The sequence below is a fragment of the Macrosteles quadrilineatus genome, unplaced genomic scaffold (assembly GCF_028750875.1).
Source record: "Macrosteles quadrilineatus isolate MER2022 unplaced genomic scaffold, UCM_ALF_1.0 Scaffold_1__1_contigs__length_201487025, whole genome shotgun sequence".
NCBI classification, from domain to species: domain Eukaryota; kingdom Metazoa; phylum Arthropoda; class Insecta; order Hemiptera; family Cicadellidae; genus Macrosteles; species Macrosteles quadrilineatus.
Window position 1 is genome coordinate 191041773 of NW_026542594.1, and position 13276 is coordinate 191055048.

The following is a 13276-nucleotide window of genomic DNA, read 5'->3' on the forward strand; positions in this document are numbered from 1 at the left end:
GAACACCAGGAGTAGAAACACCTTTAAATCCCAATAAAACAGACCCTAAACACGGTTTTGTAAAATCAAACACGTGGCTAGAAAGTAGTGTAGCTTTCATAGTTTTATTATTAGCTGTAAGGAAAAAGTCTGGGATTTGCTTTTGAATTTCCTTTGCAAGCTCAACCACCTCATATGTTCCTTCAGAAATTGCTATTGTAACTGGAGCATTGTGGTCATAATAGAAAACATCATCACCTTCACTAATGGTTAATTTGTTGCCCTTAAGTTGATTTAATTTTGGAATAAGCCCTTTAAATAAAAGTTTGGATTTAGTATTAATTAATGCTTCTCCATTTTTATCTATTATAACTTTAAGTTTACCATTTAATAACTGGTTTAAATCATCGACAGAGATCTCTCCTTTTGGTAATGTCATTTTCTCTACTTTGTAATATGTTAAAGTATTTAGAGGTTTTTTAACATTAAATATAGAATTATAACTTTGAAAATCTACTAATCCAATTACATAATCATCATTTAATTCAATTGGAGGAAAGAACACTGACTTTAGCTCTGGCTCTGTACCCGAAAATGTTATTGTAAATGAATCCATTTTTATAAACAAAAATTTTTTATGAATGATAAACATAAAATTCCACAAATAGAACTATTTAAATCTTGTATTTGATCAGTTGTATAGAAAATTTTATGTCCCTCAAAATATTTAATTACTTCTTTTGGAGGTTGGATTCCAAATGGGTCAAAATAAATTACAATATCTTTATTTTTACGATATGCTGTCCAATGTGTGCCAGATGAGCTATCTAAATTAACTATTCCGCACTCTTTTACTCTTGGTGTTAGATTTTTTAGCTCGCTTTTTAGGTACACTCCCCGGAAGTGAGGCACGTCTTTTGCGGCCTCTAACAGCTGGTAGTTGTCCATCTTTTTTATTAAATTTTAATCCCATTCCCATTTTTGCTTTTGCCTTCATCAAATTTGTCACGGCATAAGCAGCTGCTCTTTCAGCAAGATTTGCGTCCTTGGCCGTTACTCTAGTCCAAGCTAAGTCTGCTAATCTCATGTCTGCTTTGTTCCGAGCAGCGGTATCAGGATTATTCATGTAGAATATGTCATGCTCTTTACAATAAGAGTCTAGTTTATTTTTTGGAGGTACATTTTTAGCTAAATTCTCACGTACATTCGTCCCAGGTCCACAGTATTGATATGATGGTATGTGAAGTGGAAATGGAAGGTTATTTATAAGAGTATTCAATAACCCTCGACCCCTGTAAGGCTTTAGGAATAAACCTTTGCCCTTTTTACATGTTTTCTTATTATCATTTTTTACCATTTTTATTATATAAAAAATGTCTTTTATTCAACAAAAACATAAATTTAAAATATCACATACTAAGGAGTATATACCAAAGAAGTTGGGTCTATTTCCTACCAATATTCGATGTGTTATTTGTGGTCCAAGTGGAAGTGGGAAGACGGTTGTAATTTACAATTTAATTGTAAGAAAGGAAGGATTAAAATTTACAAACTTATATTTAATATCTAAATCTTTAGAACAAGAAAAATATAAAAAAATAATTGAAATATTTAGTTTGTGTGATGAAGTGAAATTACACACGTTTACTGACTGTGAAATCACACCAAATGATGTAAAATCACAGTCAGTTGTTGTATTTGATGACATAAATAGTCAAAATATTACACAATTTTTCTCAATGGGTCGACATAAAAATATTAACTGTTTTTACTTGTGTCAATCTTACAGCAAAGTACACAAACATTTACGTGATAATGTAAATTTCCTAATATTATTCAAACAAGATGATTTAAATTTAAAACATGTATATAACAATCATGTTGGTAATGACTTTTCATTTAACCAATTTAGAAATCTCTGCCACCAATGTTGGGATAAAACTAAATATGGCTTTTTTGTAATAGACAAAGAAAGGTCAAAGAATAATGGCAAATATAGATTTATGTTTGATCAATTTTATAATGACCAAGAGCAAGGGTGTTGATGCCATCTTCTAGAATAAACCTCTTGTCATCGTCAAAGGATAGTACTTTCTTGTTCATGGTCAAGGTTTGAAGATGATGATTTGTAGATTTAATTCTTGTCACATTCTCATAGTAATCTTGCCCAGTTGCAAGACAGTTTAAATAATGTTGATGTCTAAGGAGATGTTTAACTGTAGCACTATCAGCTCCTTTAGCTTTTTTGACCTCTAAAGCTTGCTTGTCTTCTTCATATAACCATTTTAGAGGAATATAAGAGTATAACTTTGGTCTTAAACCACAATATTCATACATAATATGACCATCTAATTCGTCTTTAAACTTTCCAGTGACTTTTTTATTTTTATCAGAGTATAAGAAATGGTCTTTACTATATCCAGAGGTATCAAAATAGTGTAAGTCACATTCTATTTCCTTGTAAAAGTCCTCTGTAACTATAGCATACATTAAAGAATCTGTATCTGTCATTAGAAATCTTTTATTCTTAAATTTTGACATATAATTATAGTGGAAATCATACATTATTACTTTACTAATATCCAAAATGGTCATTCCCAAATATATTGGTTTATTAAACTTTACAACTAATTTATTTAAATGTATAGCATGTAAATTGTTATCAAACTTTTTGCTACAGTCAAACCTTGGATTAGTGATATATTTTGTTAATAGTGACTCATCCTTGAGATGTATGTCACGAAACTTTCGTTGATTCATAATTGTTCGACCAAAGAGACTATTATTTAATAATTTGTAAAAGTCTTTTTCAAAATCATTTTTAGCCCATTTTCGTTTTTCAATATTAAAATTAATATAGGGCGCAAGCCATTTTGATTGTCTAAATTTTAAAATTCTGTGGTATTTTGTAACAATCAAACCCAATTCCTCATATTTTTGTAATGCTTTGTAATGTAAAATATATTTAGTTTTGTCATTTAAATTAGGTATTAATTTGCCATTTATTTTCTCTGGTGCTAATGGATAGTCATTATGTAAATCATGTAAGCTTTTATCATATTTTAAATCAACTTCTAAAATGTATCCAAACTCATCATTTTGATTATTTTTGTATATTTTGTAGTCTATCTCATTAGTCCAATGAAATCCATCCACAGGTAGTGGCTCACACATAGCTGTGGAGTATAGCGAGTTACAATCTAAATATATTAAATACACACTCTCTTGATTGGGGTCATAGTGTTCGCCCATATATCTATTATTGGCTTTAGCATAACGTGTAGAAATCATACTGACTCCTCCTCTAATCGCACTTTCTATAAACAAATGCATGTCAATATCTTGAAATAGTTGTAATTTTATACCAGTCATTCTAAGACAGGCCTCCCACGTAAGTCCAGGAAGTGAATACATATGTACGGGGTCAAGTTTGTAATCTTTTAAGCACAGGTCTCTAAAAGTCTCAAAGACATCAGCCAGTAGCAATACATCTGTTTTAAGATATAAATCATGATATTCTTGTAAATTATTTATATTAAAATGTGTCCAGACATTTTTAGCATGTTCATATTCATTGGGAGAGATATGTTCTTTAGTTAGAGTACTGTAAAATGCTTCTATAGGAGGGAGATACTCTGCAAACTTATCTGGTCCCGTCATATATTCATAGGGAAATACACCTTTGCGTTGTAGTAGTGGATTTTGTATGAATCTAAATGTGTTTAAATTGGAAGCCAATTTATATAATGGAAGGGACAGAAAGTTATAGGAATCTAAAAATACTAAATCATCAACTGAGAATGATATATATTTTTCCATATCTTTGGCTATGCAATTTAATTTACAATTATTAAATTTTCCTAAGTGTTGCATTATTAAATGACCATCGTAATTTTTTAAGTTATGGAAGAATACTGGGATTTTCTTTGTTACTTTATAGTTTAAATTACAATCATTGTGGGCAGCTCCACGGTATTGCCCAGAGGAATGGCAATGATCTCTCACCCTATCAAAATATAGGGGTTTTTCACAAATGTGACAATGTGTTGAGTTTTGGAAAGATGCCTCTTGCTCTGGAGTTATTACAAGGGGAATATATATCGACATTTGACTTTTAATGAAGTCATAAGTCTCAAACAACCTTTTGAAAAACACATCCATAACATTTGCACCACTATACAACTCTTCAGATATTATCTTAGAATCTCTTACTACAACAAATGCAAATCCAGATGGAGTATGGTTGTTAGAGTTTATAAAGCATTCAAAATCTGCATAAATCACAAATGGGGCTTTAAGTTGATATTTATAATTTTTAAATTGTAATGTATCTTGTTTAGACATTTCCACTCGTTGGGCATCAAAGTTTTTACAATATGTTGCATGACGTTCCAATATATCATTAGTGTAAAAATATTGTAAACAAAATTTGCAAAAATGCTTCTTATGGTCATCTTTTGTAGAGTGGAACATTAACATATTAAAATCACGAATTAAACAGTAATGTGATTTACGACCTTCTTGTAATAATAATAAATCTATGTGAGTATTTCTATTTAGTTTGGTTGTTCTTAATGGATATATACATTTCTGGTCTTCAACTCCAAATACATTAACACTTATATTATTCTGTCTTTCGAATTTATCTATATCAGATATTTTTACGGGATATTTTATATTTGTCATATTTAACTGACTTACGTAGGGTACATAGTTAGAGACCCTTTCAGCATGATCATTAGCATTCCTTGGATATAAAGCTGCTAAAATTGACCAAAGAAAGCATTTATTATCCAAATTTTTATATTTAAAACTGCTTTTGTCAATTTAATACTCTCTGGTGTGGGAATGTATGATTTTGGAGTTAAGGGCTTATACTTGTAAACATGTAACTGCCAATATTTAGTATGGTCATAAATCCATCCACTGCCTTGGGCTTGATATTTGTGTATAGATGCATCAATCTTTAAAAGAGCATTGTCAATTTGAGGCTTTAAATCTCTCTTCTCAATAGTTAAGGTGGTAATGCTTCTAAAATCTGCAATACATTCTTTCTCATTAACTAATTTTCCATTTTGATCCATAGAATATTTTATAAATTTGATTCTCCTTACTAAAGTCCATTTTATCGGCAGAGGACAAGAGTGAAGAGTATTTTTAAGTTTAGTTTTAATCGATTCACCAACAAATTTAATCATTGTATATGGACATTTGTTGCAAGAATGTACATGTCTTTTAAAATGACCAACAACATTTCTTTTACAGAAACTACAAGTCTTGTGAGTTATTAATATATGAGATTTTAGAGCTATGTTACTATCACAGATTAAATTACAAACTTTACACAGTTTTACCTTGATTTGATGTATCAAATTGTAGTGGCGAATCAGGTTACTTTTGGTGGAGAATGACACAGAGCAGTGTTGACATGTAGCCTTCATTTTATATATGTAACAAAAAACTAGGTTGGCATCTTCTATATAGTTGAAATTACATTTTAACAATTTCAATTAGTGAGAAATAATAATTTAAATCAGAATTTTAAATGTTAATATTCAAAACAATTTTATACAATAAGATTTTATAATTGCAATTTTCAAAATCAAAACTAGATCAAAAATTAAATTTGTTAAATAAAAAATACTTTTTAGCAATTCAGAATGTTGAGTCTACATTTATACAGTGTGTGCTATAGAGAAAACTACCTATGTTACCTGTGTTACCTTAATGAGTGAAATTCAGCAAATTGTATAAAAATCAGGACTTGTTATATTTTAACATAGTAGAAGTTATACAAAAATGACAAAGTGTCATGAGAGAAAAATAATATAAGTTTTAAAGAAAAATCCTGTAAAATTTTTTCTAAGTTCAAAAATAAGGATTTTAATGTTTAAGTTTCACTGCCATAGTAACTGTTGAGAAATACTCTTTAGTATAAATTACATTTTGACAATTTCAATTAATGAGAAATAATAGTTTAAATCAGAATTCTAAATTTCAATATTCAAAACAATTTTATACAATAAGATTTGACAATTGCAATTTTCAAAATCAAAACTAAATCTTAAAGGTTAAATTTGTTAAATAAAAGAATACTTTTTAGCAATTCAGAATGCTGAGTGGAGCGACACAGAGCAGTGTTAACCTTAATGAGTGAAATTCAGCTAATTGTATAAAAATCAGGGCTTGTTATATTTTAACATAGTGGAAGTTATACAAAAATGACAAAGTGTCATTAGAGAAAAATAATGTTTTAAAAATAATAATAAAAATAATAAAATAATAATAATAAAATAATAAGTTTTAAAGAAAAATCCTGTACAATTTTTCTAAGTTCAAAAATTAGGACTTTAATGTTTAAGTTTCACTGTCACAAGTCTTTTGAAAAATACTCTCTCTAAGTTTCAAATAATAAATACACAGACAGGCAGTCACCTAACTAAGTCATTTCCGCACGAGCAAGCGAGGAAGTGTCCATACAACTGCAATTAATTATACAGACAGACCAGTCTCAGACATTCTATTCGCTACCGAGACAGGGGCGTGGCAGCGTAGGATGTCTAGACAAGTCCACGGTGCCGACGCCTTCCACTAGCCCAGCCCCGCATGTGAAAAAAACTTACCAGAGGAGAGAGATCAAGATGGCTGCGCTGGCTGCGACGGAAGGGGACTTACTGAAGGAACCGGTTTTCCCCGCCTTTTTATATAATTCCCAGCGAGTGAATTCATAAAATAATTTTTAACAATTGCAGTGTATTTGTAAAATTTATTTTAACAATTTCTGGAGAAAATTAAAATATGAAAGTACAAATTTAATTTAACACCTGTCACCTGTCATCACATCAATCACTGTCAATACGTCCGATGCCGCGCGCCTGTCTAGACATCTGGCACCACGCACCTGTCTAGACGTCTGGCACGGCGCACCTGTCTCGGCAACGAATAGAATGTCTGAGACTGGGCTGTCTGCATAATTAATTGCAGTGGTCTCAACACTTGCGCATTCAGGATCACCGAACCTTGGCGGAGGTACCCGAAGTAGCCTTGATGTGTTGTTAGTGTCGCTGTTGAAAGTGAGAAGACCGGTCGCACTCAAGGCCAGCAGCATGCCCGAGTTTACGCAGTAGTTATATATCAATGGTTTACGTACAAACCTCACACTGTCAAGTTGATGATTTTGAGAATATACTTGTGAATGCATGTGGATTTGAAATAGTAATGAAGTTATACAATGGTATTGAACATTTATATTGGGGTGTACAGGCGAAGATCAGGATTTTTGGATTTGGTGGCTAAAAAATGATCCCCATAAGAATAACATGGGAAAAACATGCCTAAAGTGGGGTCATACCGGTAGTTCACCACTACTCTTTTGAGGGCTCACCTACAGACCAATACATTTCTTTAGACACCCCTACCAAGTTTCTACGGCCAGCCGTTCTCTCAAATTAGCTGTGACAAAAACCTCGTTTTCCTCCATAAGGATAACATGGGATGGGAATTTAAAGGCCACTGGGGCAGAGCCCCGAGGGAATTCTCCATGTTTCTCTTTTGATGGCTCATCTACAGACCAGGACTTTTCTTTAGACACCTCTACCGAGTTTCTACGCCCAGCCGTTCTCTCAAAATAGCTGTCACAAAGAAAAACAGTTTCAAATAAATATATAGATAACTTTTCTGGTTTGTGTATATTTTGCTTTTAATAAGTAGCATTTTATGGAAATTAAGTGTTGATATGTTTAATGTACAGTTATATTTAACCTAGCTTGGTACAATAACTAAATTGAATCGAGCTTTAGGTCTGGTTAAACACTATTATTTGTATGTGGGTAGTACTAACAACAATAATTCAATAATGTATACTTACATCTTAATTGTATCTGTTGTTTAATTTAGTTCCGAGTAAATTTTCAATCTCATTAATGTTAATGACCTAAATGTCCGTACATACTGTATCGTCTTTGAATTTGGGTACTATAGTTTCTCATCCTAATGTGAAATTTTAGGTTTGCTTTAACGTATGTCATATCTTATATGGCAGGCAGTTTATGGCGATTAAATGATTCTAGCTAAGGGTTAATTTATCTTGGCTGCACTTTAATTTACGTCCTACACTCATTCGGCTGAATAGATCGATCGATATATCGATTATTTCATTCGATATATCAAGTTCGGTTAGTTAGGTTAACCTTACCTAACTAACCGAATGAAATAACCAATATTTCGAATAATCGATATATCGATATTTTTCATTCGAATGAATGTAGGAGTAAAGTAAAGTGCAGCCGAAATAAATATGAAACATGTAAGCAAACCCTGTATACATAAAAAGTATGCCTTAAAATTTTCCCCGGGTTAACCATTGGGATGATAGCTGTATGACGTAGTGTGTTTAATCCATGGTACCCTGGGGCAAGAGTTATTAGTCCTAAATTGCGCCAATACATCAAGCGCCCCTGGCTGTGAACGGGTAAACTCCCAAACTAGCAGACAGTTTAGTCAACACAGTATTGAGGGGCGTTATCCCTAGACTAATAAACCAATAAACTTCGTGTATCGTATTATTTTCTAATGCCTCCTAATTACTCAGCTTGGTTTAAAATGTAATTATTTTTATAATACCTTAACAAAAGCTTTTTTGGCGAATCTAAATGGCAATAATTCAGCTTTTAATGTTTCGAAAATGAATTCAACTATTCTTAATTAGTTATTGGGCTTTTGGTAACTAAACCTAACTAAAAGAGAAGGTTATTTTGATGAATGAGTAAGTGCTTTATTAAACGATAAGGTAATATGTACATCCAAAAACATAACACTTTTAAACAATGGTTGATAACAACCGTCTGTTTGGTTGACACAATCTTTGCCTTCTAAAATAGTCTTTAAACAACATTTAGCACAAAAGAAATGAACATTTTTATACAATAAATAAAATAATAATAAAACACAATTAGATTACTCAATAGATAACAAAACATAATACAGAATTAAACGTAATCAGATAAAAATAAACGAGTTTCAAGGTTTTTTGTTTTTGTTTGTTTACCTAAAATTTAGAAATTAAACTCGCTTATAAGATCCCATCTATACTTCCAAGCTTCTCTAATGTATTTTGTGAAGATACGCCAATCCTTCCCGTTTAGATATTGATAATATTCTACTTCACTCAAAGTGTTGCTTCCTAAGAGAAGGTTATTTTACACATTTCACTTTAAAATCACATTGAACTTATATTTAGATTAAAATACAGCAAAAGGTACGTCGATGTCTCAACTAAGTAATTATAAGAATATTATTAAACGACTGGCATAACCATGAGAGTTCCCTTTAGGACAAGTTACAGATTTGTAACTAAACGCCCATAAAAACTAAACGACAACTATACACCTTTTGTGTCCGAAATAAACTGAACAATAAACCATTTTTCCAGCAAATCTATATATAAAGCCAAAAGTACCCATGAACTTTTGAGAAAACTACAAGTCACACCCCCATAAACCATATACTTAAAATGTTCGTCATGACGAGAAACCTTGCGCAAAAGTATCCATTATTTCATAAATTGCCCTATAAGGTCGTAATTGCTTTCCAAAGGGAACTTTCCATTTACCTAATGTTAAAAATACCTCAGCTGTTATTATTTGTTTGTATTACCATTACTGTATTCTGTTTTGTTTATTTCATCTTAACTTAACCAATCAATAGTTTTATTAATACTAATGTAGTAAAACGGGGTGGAGCCCGTGGGTAACAGCTAGTATAATTAATTATGCAATATTTCTGCTACTTTGTATAAACTATTAAAAGTAAAGCAAACTTTAAACGCTGGCAACGCTAACAGAGTTAGGAACAAAGTTTTAAGTCGCCAACAACTTTTTGATGACAAGTCTTCATAAGTCTTTCTTGACCCTTCACGTCTGATTTGATAAAAGGACGTTTGGGTAAAAGTTTTATTTAAGTTTGATTTATTTGGAGTTCTATAGTCTAAATTAAAAAAACCTTTGTTGCTATGTTCAATTATATTAGATGTTGACAAGTAGGGATGTATTAACACTATTTTCAATACTAATCTTCTCATTTGGGTGAGACCACGATGTTTTGGTTCGTAATTTTCTGTAGCAGTTAGCTACGTGTTCCAGTGACTTATGTTTTATTTGTTCTGTTGCAGCGAGAGGTGCTACAAAGGGACGTCGACAGAGAGAGAAGACTCAGGTTGGACTCGGAGTGCAGACTCAGGTCTTCAGCTACAGAGGCTGAGAGATGTCGCGCCAGACTTCAAGCTCTCCAGAGAGAGTTCTCAAGGTTAGTAACAGTTTTGCTCTCAATTGGACCTCTTGGTGTAATATCGGAAGTCAAAGTTTGTGGATAAACTCTACTTTTAGCGAATTTCCCTATAGGGAAGTAGCTATTACCGTAGGTGGCACGGTAAGACCTAGGCCCGGGACCGATTTATTTTTTCATTTTGATGTCCCCAGAGGCCAAAAACACCATTCGTTCAAATTGTTATATATGTATATAGACTTTTATATATATATACGTCCGTGAACGCGATAACTTGAGTAATTTTTGTCCGATTTTGATGAAATTTGGTTTAAAGGTGTAAAGCGGGATAAACTTGAATGAGTTCGCGAACCAGCATGATCGGACCATGGGAACGGGGCTTTACGGGGGGTTTAATGGGGTAAAAATTGGTTTTTCTCACTTTTGACCCTCAAAACACAAAATTTCCCAATTTCTCTTTAGACCTTTTTAAAGAGCTTAAAAAACAATTAATTTAGTATACAAAAAAGTATTTTTGTTCGGTTAATAGTAACGGAGAAATTTAAAAAAATTGTAAATTTAAAATTTCCATGTTATTCTTATGGAGAATATTGTCAAACGTTGTAGTTTGCTTGCTTATGGATATATTTTGTATTTTGATCAAATTTATTTATTTTGTACTAAGCTATCAATATTTTACAAAAAAACACACTTTATTAGTTTCCTTGTAGCAGCAAACCTAGGTACTCGTTAAACCTAATGTTATTAAAATATATTTAATTGAAAATCAATTAAGACAAATGGAAAATGGCAGGTTTGCTGCGGCGGGGGTATTTTTATTATTGATTATACGGTACTCTTTTTGATGTTTCGTCAAATTTTCTGCTTGCTTACTCCATCTTCTGTCCTGTATCTTTTTTGTCTTGAGCGAGTTCTATCCAGCGAGCAAGGGATACCAGTTCTATCATGGTTGAAAAATAAAGAAGCTTTTTGAATTTTAGAAATTGAACTCAGTCGTCCTTGATCATTAGCCTTTTTTAAAGTTTATAACCTTTTTTTCTGACTAAAGAACCAGATAACCTTAACTCCTCATCTCATTTGAAACTATTCTTCAGTACTTTCCGCCTTAACACACACAATTTTATGTCACCATCAAACAAATGTTATCCAATTTATCATTTTCATTTCTCCGCAAATTTCTTTTTACTCTATTTGTTGTATTATCCTTTATTATCTCAATCCTTCTTTTTGTCGTTCTTTTGGCTTTCTACTCCTTTTTTCTCTTGGAATTTAAGCCTTGTTTCCAATTTATCTCATCACTGTCCTTTTATTTTACCTTTACAATGTTTTTCTACTTCTTCGTATTAACTTGATCCATTTTGCATTTTGTCTGTTTCTAGTAGATAGTAAATTATCTCTTATCGATTAAAATAAAAAGTACAAGTTACTTTCATTCTTTTCTTTTGACTTCTCTAAACCGCTGTATTCCGTCTATAATACAATAAATCTCCCAAATAACTCCAAAAAATATTTTGTCCGTGACAAATCTACAAACCCACATATCGACTAAACAGCCTAGAGTTACAGGAACACATTAAAGGCTCAGCTACCATTTATGTGTCCAAATCCTAACGTCTGCTAGTAATCCCTGACCATGTAAGTAGGGAGTTGTTGTTAAACGGCTCATATTGTTGAGCTTATGCGAGTTTAGCCAACATTTCCCACCGAGCGACATTTGCCTAAACCCCGCAATTGTCTCTGTGGGTTTCATTAGACACTGAAAGGTTCTCACCCAGGTTGTTTCAGTTGGAAACGTCAAAGTAGTTGTAACGGTATGTCTGTTATTAGCATGTGTACGTAGTTCATTTTCTTGACATTTACTTAGGTAACATAACCTTATTCAATAGGTTTAAACTGCAGATAAATAGCATTAGTTTTGATTTATTCGAAAATCACAGCAGCATATTTGAAATGCAATACCACCCCCTTGCATGTCAATCTTATTGCAAATCTCGTTTTAAACCAAGATTGGATTTTTAGATGTTTATTTTATGACAGTGTATTGCTGTTGTTATTGTCTACGCCTGTGGAATCTTTCAATGAGGTGTAGAGGAGATACTAACGCGTTTTGGGGAAAGTCTGGGTCGGTCCCCATTCTCGGGCTCTCGTTGCAACGCACGATGTTCAGTCTGGGTCGCCCCGTAGACACCACACCGCGGCTGTTCCGAGTGCACCCATATTTGTGGGTGTGCCGGGAATCAAAACTGTCCTCATGCACCGGTTACCTCCCGCTATCTCCGCGTCCCGCCACCTCCGTGTACCGCTACCTCCGAATTTCAGAGTGACCCCTATAATCCTCGGTTACCTGCGTTAAGACTTTCCGTCCAAACCTAACCTAACCTAACTTAACCTAAGTAGGATCGCAGCCGTGGATGCAATGACAGCTAACAACGCAGGCAGTGACGGGATTTTAAGGGTCATTCAAGAATTCGGAGGTGGCGGGACAGATTTGGGTTCGGAGATGGCGGAACGCGGAGATAGTGGGAGCACACGCATGCACCGAACTCCGAGACGCTAACCCCTAGAGCACTAGGCTAGCATCACACCCAATACCATTTCGTTTTGGTGCCTCGAACGAAAGAGTAATCAACGCTCTCTAATTTACCATCTTGAACTGATACACCATTTTAAGCCTGCAACATTTGATTTTTGGATCCTAGTGTCAGTTCCGCCCTCAATAGTTATATTTTTAAATTTTACAGCTCAAAAACACATACTACCACCCGATGATTAAACCATCTCACTATACCATAACCAATTTACTTCTTTCTCTTGACACCCAAGCACGTAACCACAATTTATATTCTCCGTCGAAAACAAAACGAATCATTTATTGTGCCTTGCCACCACAATGGAACGTACAACCCCTAAACAACGACTTCAGTATTTCTTTCATCCCAATTGTTATGTTTGACGTAAGGGCTGATTTCTTTAAGCCCCTTCGTGTTTTTGAGTCCCGACCCCAGGTGGGGGATGA

General features: G+C 33.2%; 1 protein-coding gene across 4 annotated transcripts in view; it reads left to right on the top strand.

The window, feature by feature from the left end:
• LOC128992600 (uncharacterized) overlaps positions 1–13276 on the top strand; it is a 359698-nt gene that overhangs the window by 268098 nt on the left and 78324 nt on the right. For all 4 annotated transcript variants that reach the window (XM_054416263.1, XM_054416280.1, XM_054416271.1 and 1 more), the window contains one exon: positions 10148–10281. In XM_054416263.1, the coding sequence (XP_054272238.1) occupies positions 10148–10281 (134 nt within the window). The remainder of the gene's footprint in view (positions 1–10147; positions 10282–13276) is intronic.